Raw genomic sequence first — 23424 nt, 5'->3', positions numbered from 1 at the left:
CACACCAACTGATCGTAGATTCTCTTTCATTCTACCAGCAGTGGCTGGAAATGGAAATGTAGTGGCTGCAAAGGGCAATATTTCACCATTCAAAAGGCCTGTTACTCTAAGTCAGCGGTAGCCAAACTGCCCCCTTTGATGGTCTTTATCCGCTTTTGTGGCAATTTTATTTCAGCCAACACCAACAATGGGGCATAATTCTTGTTACTGACACCAACAATGATGCACTATTCCTCTCATTGACACCAACAATGGGGCCAGAGGCATACCTAGGGTCTCCAGCGCCCCTGGCGAGAATCTGTTTTTTTTACATCAATTTCCTGTCAGTTTTAATTGTCCGCATATCCATTATAGATAATGTTTAGGCTATACAGTCCCTTTTTGAAAAAACATATTGCATATAAACAAACATAGTAGTCAGATGAGGTTTAGGATAAACACGTGGTATCACATGCAGAAGAAATAGAAAACCTTAAAAACCTTAAATAGGTTTTATATTTTTTTCTAATATAACTCATTTAAAATTTTTAAAGGTGCTAAATATAATAAGAGAAGAATCTGTATTCATATTATGCTTCATATTGTGCTTAGCTTGGCTATCTAAAACTTCAAAGTGACCTCATATCAGAAGAGGTCCCTGGTGTGCAATGGGAAGGGAACAGAGTCATGTGCTTATTACAATGCATCACACTATTCAACTTTTGCTTTTTTTCATTTTGCAGCTTTTTGAAATGTCACAAACGGACATATCATTCCTGTTTATACACCACTGTACACAGTGTTGTAGTGCGCCAAACACAGTATAGTAATAAAGAACATCCTACATGTTTTCACTTCAGTGGTGTGAACTGAACAAGCAGCACACAATGCAAATTGCCCCATCTATCCTCTACACATCACAGCTCAACGCAGGGTGGTGTGAATGGGCTTGGTTGGCACTATTGCTTGCGTGGGTGCCTCTCTCTGCATGCTCTTGTGCATAGGACAGCCTATTAATTTTAATGCACTCCCCTACATGTGAAAAACTAGGAAAATAAGTCCCTGGCTCTTTTCTAAAAACATGCTGTATAGAACCGCATTCTGCTGCAGCACCATTCAGTTTAGGATGTGTGTTTGCAGATGCATGGGGGGTGCCATTGACAATTAGTGGCACCCCCACTCAAGTGCAGTGCATTTCCCTGTGTGTTGGGAAAGCATGCGATTTTGTGGGCTTTCCCAGCACATGTAGATGCCGATCTAGAATGAATGAATGTTCTATTTAAACCAATTAGGTTCCTGGGAATTTCCTATGTTCTATAGAATCAGCAGCACCATAAAACCTGCCACTGTTATTGAACCATCTCCTGTTCATAGTCTCCTGACAGGGTATGAGTATTAGTGTCACGGTTGCTAAACAATCCAGAATAGGCGGTCGGTAAAAAAAAAAAAAAAAAAAAAAAAAAATCTTATTTACCCAAATTAAATAAAAAGTGGAATGCTTTTAGATTGTAAGCTCTTCTGTGCAGGGCCCTCCTAATCCTCTTGTATGTTATTGTATTATAATTGTATCACATCCCTTTTATTGTCTAAAGTGCTGCATAAACTATCAGTGCTATATAAATTCTGTATAATAATAATAATAATAATAATAATGATAAATGTTCTAGTACAGGGGTAGGGAACGTTTTGAGCACAGTGTGCTGAAAAATGTTTTCAAAGAGATTGAGAGTGCCGATTTTATAACAAAAAAACGTCAACTTCACATTCTCAATCCCTAAAAGGATTTTTTATAAAGTAAATGCTATAAACTACTTTAGTAGTGAGAAATTAACATCCTGCACTCTCACGCCTCAGATCGGCCCCAATTCATGCACCTTCACACCTCAGATCACTGTCCCCCCTGCTCATCCGCCCCACCACTGTAACCCCCTGCTCATGTGTTCCACAGATGTACTTCCTTTCTCCTCTGCCCCACCAATGTACCCCCCTGCTTTTCTGTCCCACCTCTAAACCCCTTTCTCATCCCTTCCACCACTGTACCTCCTGCACATCTGCCCCACCACTTTACCCTCTTGCTCTTCTGTCCCATCACTGTAACCCCCTGCTCACCTACTCCATCAATGTACCCCCTTTCTCATCTGCCCCACTGCTTTACACCCCCTGCTTTTCTTCCCCAACACTGTACCCCCTGGTCTTCAGCCCCACCTCTGTACCCCCTGGTCTTCAGCCCCACCTCTGTACCCCCCTGGTCTTCAGCCCCACCTCTGTACCCCCCTGGTCTTCAGCCTCACCTCTGTACCCCCCTGGTCTTCAGCCCCACCTCTGTACCCCCCTGGTCTTCAGCCCCACCTCTGTACCCCCCTGGTCTTCAGCCCCACCTCTGTACCCCCCTGGTCTTCAGCCCCACCTCTGTACCCCCCTGGTCTTCAGCCCCACCTCTGTACCCCCCTGGTCTTCAGCCCCACCTCTGTACCCCCCTGGTCTTCAGCCCCACCTCTGTACCCCCCTGGTCTTCAGCCCCACCTCTGTACCCCCCTGGTCTTCAGTCCCACCTCTGTACCCCCCTGGTCTTCAGCCCCACCTCTGTACCCCCCTGGTCTTCAGCCCCACCTCTGTACCCCCCTGGTCTTCAGCCCCACCTCTGTAAAGCATGCAGGGACTTGTAGCCCCGTCACAGGCTGTAATAGAGGAGCAAGGCATGTTGGAGCTTCTAGTCCTATCACAGCTACAATGGAGGTGCACAACATGCTGGGACCTGTAGTCCTATCACAGGCTGTACATCGTTTTAGTTTCCTCCTTCCCAATCCCAGCAACTCTCGCCCCCTCCTCCCTGTCTCTCTATAAAGCAGGGGTCTTCAAACTACAGCCCTTCAGTTGTTCAGTAACTACAATTCCCATAATGCCTGGTCAGGTCTGTGAATGTCAGAGTTTTACAATTCCTCATGGGATGTGTAGTTCTGCAACAGCTGGAGGGCCGTAGTTTGAAGATAGAAAGGTTTGTACAGACCTGAAGTCAGCGCGTGTTCCTGCTCCCGGGAGGAGACCGCTTCGTTCTGCTGTGTGGGGGAGACTGCCTGCAGGGACGGGAGACATGCATCTGCATCTGAAGTGTGTGAAGTGACGTGAAGGCGGGCTGTGTGTATGTGAGAACAAGTTAGAAGAGCAGCAGAACACTGCCAATATGTACCCTTCCCCCCTCAGCCTGCGACCCTGGCGGGCGCCAGTCTACCCAACTTCTTGGTACGCCCCTACATGGGGCACTATTCCGCCCTCTAATGCCATAGATGCACTATTTATGCCCACTGATGCCATAATAATTTCTACTCCCAATGGCCACAGATCCACCACCCCCAAAGTCTGAAGGAAAGTAAACTGGCCCTTTGTTTACAAAGTTTGGAGACCACTGCTCCAAGTGACAGTGTAAAGTAAAACACAAAACATACCTAAAAACCGACAGCTGATTAACCAGTTCTATATTCTGAAACTGAACAAAAGGCTTTAAAAGGATACATTTCTAGCACGCAACCAAAAATAATAGATTACATTTTGAAGAAAAGGCAAAGACTTCTGATTTGCACAAATCTTGGAAACTCAAACTGAACATAAGAAAATGTAAATGCAGAGGTTACCTTCAATGAAAAATACATTTTGAGATTATCAGTAGATTGGGTGTATGCTGAACATAGTGGGGAAGCCTTTTTCCCCCCATTCTTGTCCTCATAATGATCTTCAACTGAGGACAATAGCTACACTGTGACCCTTCTACATAGAAGAATGAAGGATTAGGGCCCACTAGTAGGGAGACATTTCAACAAGCTTTACTTACGGTCAGCTTAAGATGTTTGTGCACCAAAGTATTCCTATATTTGTGCGCATCGGACATTATGAAAACAAACGTGCCCCTTCATAGCTTATGTATGTCGATTTTTGTTCTTTTTTTTCACTTCCCCTTTTATTAATTCTAATGAAGTTCCTGGCAAAGGTTATGCAATAAGAGCAATTCAGTTATCTTTTATTCACATCTCTTAGTGTGGTAAAACTATAGAGTGTGCATACAGAATATTCTGATACAGCGAAAGGATAACACTGGAATATCTCTGGAGATCTAAAAACAGTGGCCCTGCTGCCTGGAAGGTAGTTCAGATATACCAGGTACTGTTACATATGTGAATGGGACCAATGGCAGTGGTACAAGAGTGTATTACATTTTTTTTTAAATGAGAATAGAAAAGAATTTGGTTCCAGGACAGAGGAATGTGTCATGTGAACCACTTGATGACCCAACAAAGATATTTTTGCCTCGGCTTTAGAGCTGCACGATTCTGGCTAAAATGAGAATCACAATTTTTTTGCTTAGAATAAAAATCACGATTCTCACGGCGTAACATCATCTTTTGCATCATACAGAAAAAAATGGGCCAACGTTACTTTTTTTTTAAATTCATGGATGTGTATTTTTTCCAATTGCGTTGAAACACCACTGCGCAAATACAGTGTGACATAAAACATTGCAACAACCGGCATTTCATTCTGTAGGGTCTCTGTTAAAAAATATATATAAAATGTTTGGAGGTTCTAAGTACAGTAAAACCTTGGATTGCGCGCATAATTCGTTCCAGAAACTTGCTTGTAATACAAACGCACTTGTATATTAAAGCAAATTTCCCCATAAATAATGGAAACGCAAATGATTTGTTCCACAACCATTCATTCATACGTCCTTCAGTTTATAGTCCATATAAAAAGATTATAGCAATGTGACCAGGTTGTGTAACCATAAAATGTCCATCCCCAAATGGAAGCTTCCACAAGGGGATTAGACGCAAAATCCATTGGAAGCTACAGAGTATAAAAGAGAAGAGAGGCGCCTTTAACCATATAAATTATTATTATACACAATTTATATAGTGCCAACAGTTTATGCAGCACTTTACAATGTATGTGGGGGGGGGGGGGGGGGGACACAATTACAGTACAGTTCAATACAAAAGGTACAGGAGGGCCCTGCTCGTAGAGCTTACATTCTAAAGGGAAGGGGTTGTGGTACAAAAGGTAATAGCTGCAGAGAATGATTTGATGGGGTACAACTAAATGTTGTACCTTCATTAAATGTAACCATATTGCTACACTTAGAGGTGACTCTCTTTTCTTTTATGCTCTGTTGTGACATGACGCTACTGTATATCAAAACATCGCTTGTATATCAAGTCAAAATGCATTTAAAAAAAAATAAAAATTGGCTTGTCTTGCAAATTGCTCTTGAACCAAGTTACACTCAAACCAAGGTTTTACTGTAATTTTCTAGCACAAAATACTGATTTTAACTTGTAAGCAACAAAATGTCAGGAAAAGGTTTATTCTTTAAGTGGTTAAACTGACCTGATTTACAGACCGAAGTTCAATCCTTTGATCTCCAAAATACCTAAAATGTTGAAATGTTTATAGTTGAAAAACTTGGAAGGCTACCTTTTTTTTGACAGCTGTGAGTGAGCAGAGGACTCTCTGCACTTGTTACATGAATGAATTGGGGAAATACTGCATAGAGATCGTAAAGGGGGTGTGAATTGAGATTGCAATTTTTTAAAGATTAATCATGCAGCTCTACTCGGCTTCTCATAAAATCTGGACTGATATAAAATGTGAAAGCAATGAACAAGGCAGGTGAAGGGTTTCATTATTTGAGACAAATGGTTTCAGCAATAACGGATGCCAAGTTTAATGAGGGCATTTTTGTTGATCTACGGATCAGATAGGTCAATGACAAGCAGTTAGAAGATTTGTTAGGCAGGCCATAGATGGTGCAAATTTGCACGATTCTCCCATCAACACAGACAGTGCTGACACGGGAAGCCCTCCCGCTGAGACATTGGGGGTTATTTACGAAAGGCAAATCCACTTTGCTCTACAAGTGCACTGCAGTCGCTGTAAATCTGGGGGGACATGCAAGGAAAATAAAAATCAGCATTTAAGCTTGTACGTGACTGGATGATAAAATCAGCAGAGCTTTCCTTTATTTCAGATTTACAGCGACTGCACTTCCAAGTGCAATTTCAATGCACTTGTAGTGCAAAGTAGATTTGCCTTCCTAAATAACCCTCATTGTGTTCTCTCAGTGGGAGGTGGGAGCAGGCGGAAGAAGCGGTCTCCGCCAGGAGAAGACAGCTAAGGCAGCTGCTAGTGAACAATGCAAGTCAATCCGGCAGGCTGGTTGTACCGAAGTTGATCGATCAACTTGGTACATCGAGCTTGCCCACACGGTTCAAATCTCAAGTGGTTCCTGCTGAACCAGCCAATATTCAAACAGGCTATGGCTGGCCTTAGTAGGGCCAGGAAAAAAAAAAAACACCTGGAAGGCATTCAAGGATGTTGTTGGCAAATACAGAGCACCAAACAGCATACAAGACAATGAAGTACAACATGTCTGAAGATTCATTTTCTGCATTCACACTTGTACTTCTTTCCCAAAATCTAGGTGTGGTCAGTGACGAACATGATGAAAGTTTTCACCAAGACTTTGCCATCATGGAAAAACTGGTATCAGAGCAAATAGAATCCATCAATGCTGGCTGAATTTTTTTGAACACTGCAGTGGGATGCACTGGACACGGAGTACAAAACACTTTTAGCCTTGTGAACTCATGCAACGTGTCAGAAACATAGTCATTAAAAGTTCATTTCATATTTCTCAAGATTCCTATGTGATACGGTCATTCTGATCCTGTATACAGTATGTGTTCAGTTTGAAGGGGTCCATCCTAAATTTTAAAACAAAGTGTTGTGCAGTGTAATCATTTTTTTTGCCAGAGAAAGTAAACCTAATAATGTATATTAAAAAAAAAACAGGACCGTATGTGCCTTAGTTTTAGGCAGAACAACTTGGCTCATTACCCCAATCAAGCATGAAACGTTCACACACACCTTGATAAACATCCTTTTATAGCCTCATGCTGATTTTGTCTGAATCGCTTGCTAGACTGAAGTTCAGCCAGAATATTACATGATTCTCACACTAAAGCCGGGTTCACACTCAACCGTTTTTTTTTCGTGCAACCCAGTGGGCCAAATGTCTGCCTTTTTTTTTTTAACCGTCCACTGTCTCCCAACATGCGGTCTGTGTGGGGCACTGCATGTAATTCGCACCACAGGAAACGCAGCACATTGCTATTCGAATTACATAGTGTCTTTGGGTGCAATTTGAGTCATGTATTTGTATGGCTCAATTCGCACCAAACTGTGCAGGACCCTTTTTTTTTTGGTCTGCACCAGAATCGGATCGCATGGGTGTTGACACCCATGCGATCCAATTCTACAAATCATGCTGCCTTTTGCAAAACGATTGTGGGGAGAAGGAGAAGGAGAAGGAGAAGGAGAAGAAGGAGGAGAAGGGCAATACAAAATATTTTTGACAACTGCTTCCCTTACATTAATAAAACACATCAATAAAATGACAGGACAGTACAAACACTCCCAAAATAACCTCTTTTTGGAAAGTGGACATCCTTGTCTTATTTTTTTTTTCTTTTGCACAATGTTTTGGAAATAAGGAACCATATTGGTATTTAGGCGGCTTAGCCTTTTAAAGCCATCCACTGAAGCCAAGTACAACTCTTCTGTTATTAATCGAAGAAAGTTCATGAAGGATGACATTGTATTGCATGCAATGGGTGGATGTCAAACCCAAAACATGTTAAGCCACTCCTAAAACAATTGCACAGTGGTCAACAAAACTTTAACCCCCCCCCCCCCCCAAAAAAAAAGAAACCCACATTAATGGTAATCTGTGGCCCTTTAAGATCCTACCCCTAGCTCTTTTCAATTGCTCGTTCTTTGTTGTAGCTGGAGGATTTAATGAACAGATTCTTTCATTGAATCACTTTCTGGTGAAGATTACGTAATGCAAACAATTCTGTCATCTTTTATTCACATCCCTCAGTATGGCAAAGCTGAAATACATTGTATATTCCAGTACATTTCAAGGGTAATTTTATTTATTTCTTTAAATCAGAGAAAGCCGGGCTGGCACACAAGTGCACACTAGCAAGGACGTATGGTTGTTTCTATCAATCACAATAGTGGTGCTTTCTGGATGTTTAGTTACAACAGCCAGCCGTAAAGCAGTTAAAATGTGGCCTCCAGATCTCCACACCATTGCCCGCATACTCCGAGAGGACGTGGACTATTTTTTGGTCCAAGCCCTACCTCCTCTCCATCCAGACAAGACTTCTAAGCACTCAGCCCTCACATGGTCCAATGACACAGCTAAGTTTACTGGTTATCAGTTACAACATTCTTCCACCTTTGCACATCTAAAGCACTCACATACAATGCAGCAGTTGTGCAGTTGTCTCACGTAATGCCACGTACCTCATCCTTTGGCTAAAAGACATAACGTTATGCCACTTACCTCTCATACCATTGCTATATACCACAGTTTCTCCAGCCTGAATCTGAGACATGGTATGACTCAATTAACTTTTTCATACGTTTTTGTTTAATGTGGGGGTTCCCCCCCCTTTTTTTTTTACTACTGCAACCTTTGATAAATTATCGGTGCTCTCCAAACAGCCATATTTAGGATACCATTAATGACACTCACGCAGAGGTTTCCCCACACCGGTTTGTTACCAAGCTACGTCTCTGCTGCCCACTGAACATGGACTGTGATATGTGAAACTTCTCCAATAGGAAGACATCTTGACCCTTTGTACACGACATAGTATATTGATCCCACAGGACACAAGGTGGTACAGTGGCCTTCTGCTTTAACTAAACAGTAGACACGATGGCAGTGATTTTAGTTGAACTACTATGATCATCATCCGCGAGTTCAGCAAATTTCTCAAAAGAATCCACATGTCAAACTGACCCAGCGGTCTCAGGACGGGGTCCTTTTGAAATTCTAAAGGAGCTTGCCACTGTTACTGGTTCCTGCTTGAGGCATATCAATATTACACCTCTCCTGCAATTTTGCCACAGCCAGTTAGGCTGAAACTGGTTCACTACTGCTTGAAGTTCTTATTATTGATATATTAACAAATGTTGTTAGAGGTTTTTTTTAATACAATGTGACTGACTTACCACATTCCACCCTCACCTCTAACTGGTAGGGCGTAAATGTTAACACTTATGACGTAATAGATATGGACCCCAATCAGAATTTCATTACTTCCTTTACCTACATATATAGACTCCCACCCAATTACCACTAAAGCTTGATCTTACTTTGCTCCGGCTACATAGTCTCCTTCCAAGCTCACGCTGTCCCCCAAATGGCCACAGCCATCTGATTTCTATATATGGATTGTGCACTCCCACAGTGGATATCACTACCACACTAATACCTTAAGTAGCTATACCCTTAATCACTGACTTTATCCAGAATCCTTTTGAGCCTCCTTCAGACAGGCTAGCAGGTTCTTGCCTGTCCACAGAATTTCTTGTCCTGACGTTCTCCCCCACCCTCTTATAGCCTCCCGGGCCTACCCTCTCTTCCCTGTTTGCACCCCCACCCTTTTTTGTTTCTCTCCTCAACCCCTTTCTCCTTAAAAAACAATTGGTTCCATCATTTTTCTCAAAGAATATCTGAACATATTGTGTGCTTCAGTCCCCACCATTGCTCTCCTAACTGATACCAGACAATCTAAAGATATACCCAAAACCCTGAAGTTTGTCTCGATCAATGCTCAGGGACTGAATATTCCAGAAAAGCGTTCTCAACTGCTACTACTAATGAATAAGATGAAAGCCGATAATGTGCTTATACAAGAAACCCATTTTCGATCCAACCAAATTTCCACATTGACCAATCAAATTTTACCAATAGCTCATCATGCTACCAACAGCCAAGGCAGAACTAAAGGGGTGTCCATCCTTATCTCCAAACACTCCCCAATAAATATTATGCATATGCTTGACAACACCGAGGGGAAGTTCCTTTTTGTGAAAGGTACTCTATACAACAGACCAATCACTCTGGCAAATATTTATTGCCTGAACGTGAAAAAGGGCACCTTGCTCAATTCGCTTGTGAACCACCTCACCACCTTTCAATCAGGCATCCTCATATTAGACGGAGATCTCAATATACCTCTGTAACCCATCCTTGACACCTGTACAGGCACATCTTCCTTGCTATATAGGGCACTACGGAAGACCAACCTCATATGATTATACATATTTCTCCCCACCCCACAATTGCCACTTCAGGCTAGATTATCTTTTTCTTTCCCAATCAGACCTTCGCTTCTTGTCGAAGGCCACCATCGAGCCCATGATTATTTCTGATCATAACCCAATCAAAATGACCTGAACATTACCAGAATCTGCTCAGCACACCAAACAATGGTGCCTAGACGCCTCTCTTCTCACAGACCAAACACACAGACTTCACACTAATCTAAGCTTATACTTTCAGGACAACTCAGACCCAACAATCTCCCCTATCTCAACCTGGGAAGCTTACAAATGTGTGATTAGAGGAGAGCCAATTGCTATGACCGCACAGAGGAGGAAGGAGAGACAGGCACATCTAGATGCTTTAACGGACCGTATCTGTGGGCTGGAAGTTTCACATAAAAAAAAAAAAAAAATAATCACGTGCTGATCAAACTTTTAAGGATCTACTAGATGCCACAAAAGACCTACTTACTGAATTAGGATGGACAAGAAGACGTAAATATATTCTATCCAAAAAACTGTTCTATGAGCAAGGAAACAAAAGCGGTAAGATGTTAGCGAGAGCCCTACAATCTATCAGAGTGGCCACCACAATACATCATATTAACTCCCCAGAGGGGCGTCCTCTAGCCTCAGCAGATGATATAGCTGACCAATCTGTTCACTACTATGCAAATCTTTATAACATAAGACCCAACTCACCTTCTAGGACTGACCAAATCTTTACGCAAGAATCCATCTCAGCCTTTTTAACAGAATATAGTCCAAATCCTATTTCCAGGGAGGATGCACACAATTTAAAACGGTCCCAGCTGAGGAACTAGCCCCATCTATAAAACAACTAAAAGTAGGACAGAGTCCTGGCCCTGACGGCTTTTCGACATCTTATTACAAAAAATATTTGTCAACGTTCTCACGGTCCCTTTTTTGTCTGCTTTCAACTCGCTAACATCCAACCCAGTGGCCTTATGGGCAAGTTGGAAGCACACATAATGGTAATCTCCAAGGAAGGAAAAGTCACCAATTATAGACCAATATCCTTACTCAATGTCGACTTAAAAATCTTCGCAAAAATTTTGGCCATTCGCTTATCGGTACATATGCCATCATTCATAACCAATGATCAAGTTGGCTTTATCCCAGGCAGAGGGCAGGGACAATATCCTGAAAGCCTTACATTACTGGTTAACTAAGAACAACCACAGAGGGTTTTTCCTGTCTTTGGACATGGAGAAGGCATTTGATAGGGGGGCCTGGGACTACATGCGTGTCTTGGAGCACATAAGCTTAGGCCATAACATGCTTAACTACATATTTGCACTGTATGCTTTTCCGACAGCTAAAGAGTGAATTGCCCTCTATTGAATGCCTTCTCTATATCAAGCGACACTAGGCAGGGCTGCTTTTGTTTGTTCTGAGGTTGGAACCCTTGCTGCGGCACTTAGAGCTAACAACATTAAAGGAATTGAGATTGTAGAACGCACCTTTAAAATAGCAGCCTTTACGGATGATATCTTATTATTCCTATCTGAACCACTGACTTCCATTGCTGCACTACTTAACAGACTTTTCATATTACAAAGACCTCTCTAATATGCAGATTAACTTTGCCAAGTCCTTCACTCTCAATGTGATGCAAACAGCATATGAGGTAAAAACATGCAAAACCAGCTTCCCCTTTGTGTGGCAAAAGCAATCGATAACATACCTTGGGATACAACTCCCAATATCCCTATCAGAGCTCTACACACTGAACTACTTGCCCATACTGAGAAAAATCCAAAGTGACCTGCAAACCTTTATGTACTAGAAACGGTACCTATTCAGCTATCCAAGGCATTTTTCATGGCGTATTGCAGGGCCTGCACACTATTCATCTGAGGCAACAAACGTCCTAGACTAAACTATACCATGTTTACTCTACCCAAACTAGGAGGAGGCATAGGCCTGTCTGACATCTACAATTATTACTCAGAGTGTCACTTATCTAGAATTGTTGACTGGCATCGCCATAAAAAGATAAAAGCATATTTGAAAAAAAAAAAAAAAAAAAAAAAAAAAAAGATAAAAGCATGGATTTACATCCAAGCAGGCAGGTTACGTGGTACCGCTAGGATTGATTCCTTGGCTACACAAACAACGCATACCTACAGAATATAACACACACCCGATTAGGGCTGCAACTAAAGATTATTTTCATAATCAATTAGTTGGTCGATTATTGTTTGATTAATCAGTTAATAACCTTAAAAAAGAAGAAAAAAAAAAAAAAGGGTGGTGTACAATTTAGTTAAATATACAAAGTTAAAAAAAGGAAATGTATTTCTTAAATATCTCTATGCGGTGGTAAATATAAATAACTATTTGGTTAGGGAGCAAAATCTCTAATCCACTCTGAGAATAACAGACAGAGGAGATATAATCTATATACTATTAGAGGGGATATACTGTATGTACTATTAGTTTATATATACTATTGTTTAAAAAAACAAACAATTTCTTCCTTCAAAAAAAAAAAAAATAGTCATTTTAAGAACGTTCGATTTTCTAATCATTAGTGGGGTCAAATCGATGTAAATTTTCAACCACAGTAACAGGAAAATTTGGAAATAGAAAACTTCTTGGTCAAAGGAATTTTCAGACAGCGTATGTGGTATTTATTCAGAAATGACATTCAATTTAAAAACAGAATGTTAAAAGACAAGTGAAAATTTCAAACATTCTTTCATTCAGGGAATGTACAAAGATTTTTTGTCTGAATGTTCTTGTCTGAAAATTGATCCATGTGGCCAGCATAAGGCTCAGTTCACACCTATGCAGTTTGCTTTTAATCTGTTTCTGCAGTGCTTTTTGCTGTGCGTTTTGATTTTTGCGCACGTAATTTTGCTGTGATTTGCGTTTTTGCATTTGCTGCAAAAACGCAGTACATGCTTTTCTGCAGCTTCTCCATTGAAGAATATTGAACCAAGAAAGCACCGTTTTGTGTCCCTGACCCTTTCCAAATATGCAGCGGCTGAAAAAAGCATAAATGTGAATGTGTCCCAGAGGAAACCATGTAAATGAACTGTAGTGCGTTTCTGCAAAAAGCACCAAAAAACACAGAGGTGTGAACCAGGTCTATGATGTTTAGTAACATAACGGGGTTAAAAAAAAATGTATTCCCCCTTAGACATAACCCAGTCTTCTCCTGGACTTTCCAAACAATTCTTAAAAGACATATGGTCCCACAAACAGGTATACGCTGAACATTTTTTCCACAAAGTTGCCTTTCTATCCTTTGAAGCACTACAAGCAAAAATGAGAAACGCCACGTTCCGCTCCCACACACCATTCAAAGCTATTTGCAAAGGACTCGTGACACAATAACATATGATCTCTGTTAATTCCCACATACACCCCAAGCACCACTAAAGTCTGCCAGACATGGGAAACACAACTTGAACGCAGATTGGAATAAAATCTTTACCCACTTGCACAAAGGATCAGTAAATGTTACATGTCACAACCCCTGTAATCCGCCACAAATTTTCTCCCCTAACCTCCCCTCTGTGTTGGAGATGTGAATCTGCACCTGGATCCTTGTTGCCTATCTGGTGGTCCTGTCTGTCTGAATTACAGGAATTCTGGAAAGCAGTGCATGATGAAATAACCTAAAATCACCACCTTTACCCTTGACTTTACCTCAGCACAGTACATACTACATCAAACTTCCCTTTCAAAACCCAAATATCACAAATCTCTGGCTCTTCATTTAGTAAATGCCGCTAGGCGGTGCATCCCAGCAGTATGGGGTACCACCACAACCCCAACGTTAAGGGACTGGCACTGTATTAGCCATACGGATGAAATGGAGGAGCTGATCAGTGTCGCACATGATGACCCCTCTAAATTCACCAGCACGTGGGCATGCTGGTTCCACTTTAAAGAAACACTGAACGCAGTGACAACACAAAATGTGACGGTTTAACTGGTCGACACCCATTCTCATTGATAATCTATCTTTAATGCACTACAACTAGGTAGGGTTTGGCACCCTACCAACCTATTTCCCACTCTGGACATACATTCGAGTGCAAATGATATACCTTACACTTCTCAAGCTATGCAAACTGTGGGCTTTTGCCTTGCACCCTTTGTAGTTTTCCTGCTCCCATGTCTTCCCTTTGACTTTCTTCACCCACTTATCTTATAAATATAATGGTGCATATCTCCATATAATTGAACTTTACCTAAGTATTGCTGCACAATACATTACCCTGGCGCCACTAATCCAATGAGATGTAATTACACAAGAGCTGTATCAAATCACTTGTAAAAACAGTTGGTAGACTTCATACGATTGCATATGCACTCACTAGGCCCGGGATATGCAATTAGCAGACCTCCAGCTGTTGCAGAACTACAACTCCCATGAGGCATAGCAAGACTGACAGCCAAAAGCATGACACCCAGAGGCAGAGGCATGATGGGACTTGTAGTTTTGCAACAGCTGGAGGTCCGCTAATTACATATCCCTGCACTAGGCCCTTTTATACTGCAAGACTAGACAGGCGGTCAATCATCCCACCCCCAATGGTGGGTGACATTGAAACAAGTTCACTGTCCTAAGAATTTGTTATGTTATGTTTGTTTTTTGCACTGAATATGTTCCAAAATAGCCCACTAATTACTTTTTAAAACAGTCACTATTCACAGTGGATATCTATAGGAGAACCAGGTTTTACTTCAAGAAGGGAAAAAAATAAAATAATGCCTTACTTGATTCTTTCCTCGCCGTCTGTAATTCCTTCGTACAAGACTTTTGTAGTTCTCATTCTTTTTAGTCAGGTAGTAGAAAAGAACACAATCCGACACAGTCTGTGAAACAGAGAGAATACCCACATATTAGTATAGCTACATTAGGGCAAACACTGAACCAGATTTATTTTTCCACAAAAATATGAATCTATATACTTAAGTTAAGCTGCTAAAGTGATATTAAAGGTTTGTTTTATTAAAAAAAAAAAAAAATTATAAACATATTATACTTACCTGCTCTGTGCCTTGGTTTTGCACAAAGCAGCCCGGATCCTCCTCTTCTTGGATCCCCTGCCAGTGTTCCTGGCCCCTTCCTCTTGCCAAGTGCCTGCATAGCAATCAGCTTGCTATGAGGGCACTCGTGCATGCTCAATCCCAAACTGCCTCTGTGTGCCCATAAGACACACAGAGTGTGGCTTGGCCCCGCCACCGACCCCCCCCCCCCCCCCTCACTGGTTGTGATTGACAGCAGCAGGAGCCAATGGCTCCCACTTCTGTGTCTCAACCAATGAGGAGGGAGAGACCCAGGGGAGCCGCTGGTCTTGTGCACATCACTGGATCAAAAAGGGGACTCCGGTAAATAATAGGGGGGATGTTGCAGACAGAAGTTTTTTTACCTTCATGCATAGAATGCATGAAGGTAAAAACCCTTCAGTCTTTACAACATCTTCAATTTGCGTACAATTTATCTTTGCATTACAGCACAGGCATTCTGCGATTTTTATTGAGACTGCGACATTATGGTGGACACAGACACATTTTTGGGTTGATTGACAATTATACAGCTATTAGTGCTATAAAAAAAACTGCCAGGTGTTTTTCACCCTAATGCATAGGATGCATTAAGATGAAAAAACACAAAGGTTTACAACCCCTTTAACACACTTACTGTCTTAGCCTTTGCACACACGGTCGGAGATTCCGACGGAATGTGTCCTATCGGACCGTTTTGTCAGATATTCCGACTGTGTGTGGTCTCCATCGGACTGTTTCCATTGGAATACCCGACGTACCAACTTTTCCAACTTGGCGGTAAAATTTTCCGACAAAATGCTCCGATCGGACATACTCCGATCAAGTGTAGCCTACTCCAACGGACAAAGTGCCACGCATGCTCAGATCAAATTCCTAGACCAAAGCTATTGGCTACTAGCCTGAACGTAGTCCCGTCGTAACGAAATAACGTCATCACGTTATGTACAATCGGATTTTCCAACAACTTAGTCCAACCGTGTGTATGCAACATCACTTCCAGACCTCTTCCGGAATTACTCCGACGGATTTGGTTGTCGGAATCTCCGACCGTGTGTACAAGGGCTTAAAGTGGTTTCTCTTTTTATGGAGGATCAGTGTAGACACCCTTGGAAAGCAGCATTTTTGTTTTTAGGTTTAACACACCTTTAATCACTTAAGGACCGAGCATCTTTCTGAGATTTGGTGTTTACCTGTTAAAAACTGGGGGTTTTTTTTCTAGAAAATTACTTAGAACCCCCAAACATTATATATTTTTTTTCTAACACCATAGAGAATAAAATTGTTGCAATACTTTCTGTCACATCGTATTTGCGCAGCCAACTTACAAGCGCACTTTTTTGGAAAAAATAAATTTTTGGCATTAAAAATATAAGACAGCAGTAAAGTTAGCCTAATTTTTTTTACATTGTGAAAAATAATGTTACGCAAAGTAAATTGATAACCAACATGTCATGCTTCAAAATTGCACCCGCTCGTGGAATGGCGACAAACTTTTACCCTTAAAAATCTCCATAGGCGACGTTTAAAAAAAATACATTCTACAGGTTGAATGTTTTGAGTTACAGAGGAGATCTAGGTCTATACCCCATATGTGTGTTTTGAACACCGTTTTCATATGCGGGCGCTACTTATGTATGCGTTGGCTTCGGAAAAAAAAGCATGACAGGGCCTCTTAAATATGAGCTCTGGGGTCAAAAAGACTTCAGATCTGATATTTACACTAAAATGCAAAAAAAAAAAATAAAGTCCCTTTAAGAGCTATGGGTAGAAGTGACGTTTTGACATTGCTTCTGCCCTGCAATGGTATGGAGATGGGTGGGAGCCATATTCCCCTCATTCATCTCCATACCTAACAGGGATAAGGATCAGATTGCCTCTGCCGCTGGCACTGGTAAGCGGTGGAGGGCACCGGAGATCGGCGGGGGGAGGGGGTGGAGGGTCCCTCTCCCACCGCAAATGAAAGTGATCTTGCGGCAAATCCGCCACTGAGACCACTTTTATCTGAAACCAGACCACTCACTGAAGAAGAGGATACCAGGGGTTATGGTCGCTAGCTGCTGCCATAACGATATCCCTCTTCAAAGTGCCGACGTATATCGTCATGAGCCGACCCAGAAGTGGTTCTCCACTTTCAGAAAAGTTCACTTTGACCATGCTCCAACTCATGAATCTCTACCTGATTTTATATAAAAAGAGTGCTATTCTTTTTTTTTTCTGTAAATAGTACTGCCTTAAATCAAATGAGCCTAATTCAATACAAAAGAAGAAAATAAATGAGCAAAAAACTGTAGTTGTCACCTGTATCAATTAATTCAATTTTATTGTCCTGAAAAATAAAAATAAAAAAAATCTGCTGGTGGCCATGGGCACCAATTCCAATTTTGCACATACTCTTTTGTTCTTGAGTAGTCAATCAGTCCTAGCATAAAAAAATCCAAGGGAAAAAGTTGACATTTAATCAAACAGTCAAAATTAGATTAGATTATTCCTAATGATCTTTGACCCATTCAACTCTACAAAGAAAAGGGTTGATTCAACGTAAAAAAAAATTGTTACCCCTAACATTTCCTATTCCTGATATGTGCCTGCTGTACCATATACTTGTGTTAAAAAGTATCCTGTTCTCTTTGTATTGCTTATTTTGAAATACCTGGTAATTCTGGCAGCCCCCCTGGGCTAGCTAGTACTGAATTTGATCTATTGGGTTGACATGTGTACAACCAACTAGCCCAGGGAGACCGGCAGGGTGTTTCCCGAATGATCAGTGCCACTGGCTATGGCCCTCAACACTAATCAATGTATAGCTATACATTAGCTCAGGGGAGTGATCCCTCATCCACATCAAATGTGAACCCCCCTGGTTGAACGAAAAAAAAAAATGGATTATGTATGACTGCCCTAAGAAAAACACACAGTATGTAACAAGAATGTTTCTCAGACAATTATAAAAAAATAATATTAGTACCTTTCTTTCCAGGAACGAAGCAATGAACACAAAGTTCTTTGGTTGCTGGATAAATCTGTAATGAGAAAAACATAACAGCTTAGACTTAACACCATAATAAACTCTTAATTCTCAGCACACCACATGTCACATTAATATCACACAGCAGAATGTCCTTCTCATACACCAGGATAGTGCCAACATCATGTCACCAAGCTACAAATGGACGATTTGCACTATCAGCATGCAAACAGATTTGATATATGCAATGGAGCCTAACATAAAAAAAAAAATAGAAGTTTGTCCTAAGGAAGAACGGGTTTGCAATTGTTGACCTCTTCTGAAAATACTAGTTTTCTGGCTGTCTGATCTAGTGACATGTAGTGATCTGGAGAAAGTATGCTGAGTGGAATATGGAATTTCATTCCGATTTCCTCACCTACATGTTTTGCTTCTTCTGATTCAGTGATTTCAAAATAGAGGTGGCCAGACAAGATGATATGTGGTGTTTGGAATATTAACCCAAATTTTTACTTTTTAAGAGAAATATTTAACAAGCCATGTATTATTTTTAAATCAATTTTCCAAAGATGTAGAGTTAAAAGAGTGTAGGCAGACTGGTTTAGACCCAAAAGGTATTAAAAGATTTAATGTAAAGCACTGGCAACTATGTATAAAGTTAATGTACATGTTAAGACTCTATTGATATAGGTGCCCATTGCAAAAGAATGCTTAAGTGTGGTGCATGTTTATTTTAATAAACTATAATTTACTCCCGGATTGTAAAACCTGATGATTGGCTATTAGAAATCCTATTGCTTATTTGCTACTTTTTCTGGTATACCTTTGTATGGTTATAAAATCAAACCATTTGGATATACATATCGTCGAATGTAATATAGTAACTTTATATAAAACAAAACCAGATCCATTTCTTCTTTTTCTCTCTCAGAGAATTAAAGGAAATGAAACCTATTAATTGCTTTGGATAGTAATACCACTTCAGCTCATATTTTCACAAATCAGCCCTATGATATGGTTCAGCTTTGAAACATGCATTTCAAAGTCCGCTAGGCCGGAATTGTTACTGTGTAATCAGTGATGGCAATCACTTATTAAAAGAAAGTTTTGCAATGCATTTTACAAAAAAGCAACACATAAAAAAAGGAAATAAAGTTAGAATACAATGTAAGAAAAAAAAAAAAAAATACTGAAGAAACTCATTCAAATGAAGGTCCTGCTCATAAGGGCTTGCAATCTGGCTGAGCCAGCTGCCAGTCCAGGCATCTGGGTGAATCCTGACGTTAAGTTGGCGTCATCTGACAGCCGACTTTAGCCCGCTGTTGGCTGAAAACCGGTCAGGAGGAGAAGAGGTTAAATTTACTGGATAGGTCACTTCAGTAAACAGATTACTTTCTGTTCCATTTCACTGTGGACAATGTATCATAATGATTGTACAGATCTCTCCAACTAATAGATTTTTCCGAAACCTGTGCCTACAATCTGCACGTCATCTAAAATGTTATAAAGGAACTCAAAACAAAATTAAAGTCAGCAGCTACAAATACTGTAGCTTCTGTCTTTTAATAAACATGCACCTACCAATCCGGGGATCCAGCGCTGTCCTCACCCAGACCAGTTCTTCACTGGTCTTTGGGTACCCAGAGCCGGTATCCTGGATGTGGGAAGCTGGCTGTGACTGCTTGGTGCTACACACTGTGCATGTGCAAATAGCAATGCACTCTCTCAATGGGCCTGCAGCCTCCTGGGAGCTGTGACGTGTCACAGAAGGTTGTGGACAGGGGTGGGGGAGCAAACTTCTGCTCGGAGGGGGTGCCTGTCAGAAAACATCCAAAGTAGTTGGGGAGGGGTAGCAGAACTTTCCCTTTTAGGTGAAGTTCCATTTTAAAAATGAATAATTAGAAAGGAGTATGTACTCCAAAGAAAACCCCAAAACACATCACCTGACTGCCTGACATGCCCAGGGTTAATACACATACATAAGATTGGAGGCTGTTATCTTGCCATTACGTCTGATTCTTTGCTGTAAACATACAAGTTAAAATCTGTATTTCTTGCTAGAAAGTTACTTAGAACCCTCAAATATTTATATATTTATTTTATTTTATTAGCAAAGAATCTATAGAATAAAATGGCAATTGTTGCAATATTTTATCTCGCACTGTATTAGGGCAGCAGTCTTTCAAACTTTTTTTTTTTTTTTTTTTAAAGGAAAAAACACACTTTCATGAATAAAAAAATAAAAAATAAAAATAAATACTGGACAGTAAAGTCAGCCCAATCTTTTTTGTATAATGTGAAAGATGATGTTACGCCAAGTAAATAGGTACCCAACATGTCATGCTTTGAAATTGTGCACGCTAGTCGAATGGCGACAAACTATGGTACCTAAAAATCTCCATAGGCGGCGTTTAAAAAAAAAAATAACGGTTACCAGGTTAGAGTTACAAAGGAGGACTAGTACTAGAATTATTGCTCTCGCTCTGACGATACCTCACATGTGTGATTTGAACACTGTTTACATATGCGGGAGCGACTTGCACGTGCATTTTCTTTGCAGGGATAGGAGTGCTTTAAAAAAAAAATTCTTATTTATTTTATTCATTTTTCATTGTCACTTTAAAAAAAAAAAAAAAAATCCGATTACATTCCTTGTGACAGCAATAAAAGTGAACATCCCTTGTGACAGTAATGGGTGGTGACAGGTACTCGTTATGGAGGGATCGGGGGTCTATTTGTTTTAAATGGCGCCATCAGCAGCCGAGTAAACCAGAAGTGGCGTTGTGACATTGCTTCCTTGTTTACACAAAGCAGACTGGAACAAAGCCATTTCCGGCTTCCTTCCAGTCTAACTGGTGGAAGTGCCGGACAGTGGATCGGGTCTGCCGGTGGGATGGGAGGCCCGGGAAGAGCTGTGGAAGAGGGGGGGGCACCCCCTCTCGCTCCTCCAGGCTAACAGCCGAGTGTCTAAAAGCCGCATCGGTTGTTATCCCCTGAAGAGCCAACCGCCTGTTCTATAAAAACCGTACGGGATGATGCATGTAGCTGCATTCATCATCCCGGTATAACCCCTTAAAGCCGAGGCCGCATATGTGCATACGGTTGGATGGAAGGGGTTAAGATATGTTAAGCCATTAAAATGCTTTACACATTGGCTGTAACTCATGAGAAGGAAAATCTTGAAATCAGCCACAAGGACTGTTTCTAGGTGATTCTCATTTTTAGTCTGTTTTTGTAATATGATTAATTGTACACTGGATAGGGCTCCTTTACACTGCTGAGCAGCAGTATCATTAGCTAAGATATGTTACTTGGTTAAACTGCATACAGTACTGGCCCTGGTCAACAAAGGCAATTATTTAAGTATGACACATATGGTTCTTTTTAGTCCAGGTTTCAGGGGACCAGCAATCACATTAACAGAACTAGGCCCTATCAAATGTGCAGGCATTGTGAAAGTCACAACAAACGCACTGTAGTCCATAAAATGTGCATGTTCACTCCACAAATTCTGGAATGTTCCTTCAAGCTGGGTTCACGCTTTGGTGCCTTGCGTTAATGCGTGAATTACACCAACATGAATTACCATACATTAGGTGTATTAGCGCATTGCAGTGGCATTCTTTTTGAATGAACCCCCAAGGCAACAAGGGCCCCAGCGCCAATGCATGTGTTGTGCAACACAAAGAATGGTAATGTACCACCCTGTGTTGTGATGCGCCAGTTGTCAAAAATGGTGCCTATTTGTTATGGACATTTTAGAATGGGTTGCCTTTGGGGAATATACTGTATGTCAACATGTAAACGTTCAATTCTCAGGGAACTCCAAGAACAAGTATTTACGTTAAGATAGTATACAGCAACACAACTAGAGCCCTAATTTATGCGCCATTTTATTTGTTTACCAGATATTTGTCAGCTACATTTCACTTCACCTACTTACAGTAAAAGAAAAAAAAATCCTGGTGTTGGGATTTTTATTACAACTTTTCTAAGAAATAAATATGACTAAAGATCCTCTTGGGATGAAAATGAAGTGAAGCTATCATATAGTTATGTCTAGATTACAACAAACCTTCAGGACCATAGGGCAGAGACATAGTAGTGCAATTACTTATCCCTAAATGTTTGTAACTACAGAGATACGAAATTCAATGAAACTATCTAGGACCATACATGTAGCAATTTGATGGAGCAATGGAACTTTGCAAATTTGAAAAAAATAAAATAGAAAGTAAAAGAACATAAAATGGTGATTTTGATCAGTGCACGAAGATGAAATCAAATTGCCCTGGCTATGTGCTGTGACAATTTCAATCTCCTTCAACCAAAAATGATAGTTTTCTCTCATTTCCATTACATTTGCCTTGATCTTCCAATAAATTGTAATAAACTGAATTCATTGTCCAGTTTCAACTTCAAATCTTGCAGAATTTTGGTGGTTGTTAGAACTTATGGATAACAGATTGCTTTGTTTCTTGGTATTACTTGCAATCATATTTGGAACTGTTCAAAAGCGGTTAAAAAATGACCGAAATCCCTGCCATGGCATGTGTTCACGCCTGACCCTACCTTTCCAGCTTAAGGGGTGAGCTGGTGAGGGCAGTAAAATGCAGCTCAACCACATGGTTTTACCACCACCCCACCTGCGAGTGTGAACAAGCCCTTATTTGCTACACCAGTGCAACCAGTGTCCCTGAACATTGCTACATCAGTCCCAGTGTCACCCTACGGCCTCATTCACACGAGGCGTATCAATGCATACCCCGTGCGAGATCAGTGTTTAACCACATAGGGGTGCATATGTATTCTGCGCATCCTTGTGCAGGTAGTCCCATTTAAGTCTATTGGGACACAGCGGCTGCTTCCAATTTCATGTCCATGTGGATGTTGCATGGATGTCAGTTTGGGAGCAGCAGCTGTGTCCGTGCAGCCTCTGTGTCCAAATAGAGATTGTTGGGACTGCCTGCATGGGTATGAAACACCAGCGCACCACTATGCAGATAAACACTACCCTCACATGGGGTACACAATGATACACTCCGTGTGAACAAGCCCCAATAGTAAAGCCAGTCACAGTGTCCCTGATCACCGCCACACCAATCGCAACGCTACCATAAGGTCTCGTTCACACGGGATGTATTACTGCTTACCATGCGTGAAGGCCAGGTGTTCCATGCATCCTCTTGCAGGCAGTCCCATCAATGTATATTAGGACACAGCAGCTGCACACACACACAATCTAACATCCA

At 41.1% G+C, this 23424-nt stretch overlaps 1 protein-coding gene across 18 annotated transcripts in view; it reads right to left on the bottom strand.

Annotated features, from left to right (window-relative positions):
• Window positions 1–23424, bottom strand: part of NCOR2 (nuclear receptor corepressor 2) — a 640543-nt gene that overhangs the window by 253971 nt on the left and 363148 nt on the right. For all 18 annotated transcript variants that reach the window (XM_077461835.1, XM_077461842.1, XM_077461827.1 and 15 more), the window contains exons 13-14: window positions 18173–18227; window positions 14914–15012 (exon numbers count right to left, since the gene is read on the bottom strand). In XM_077461835.1, coding sequence (XP_077317961.1) covers window positions 14914–15012; window positions 18173–18227 — 154 coding nt within the window. The remainder of the gene's footprint in view (window positions 1–14913; window positions 15013–18172; window positions 18228–23424) is intronic.

Source organism: Lithobates pipiens, unplaced genomic scaffold (assembly GCF_037356315.1).
Source record: "Lithobates pipiens isolate NorthernLeopardFrog02 unplaced genomic scaffold, aLitPip1_a1.2 Scaffold_3, whole genome shotgun sequence".
NCBI lineage: Eukaryota > Metazoa > Chordata > Amphibia > Anura > Ranidae > Lithobates > Lithobates pipiens.
The sequence above is the reverse complement of the archived record's forward strand: the minus strand, read 5'-3'. Positions and strand labels throughout refer to the sequence as shown.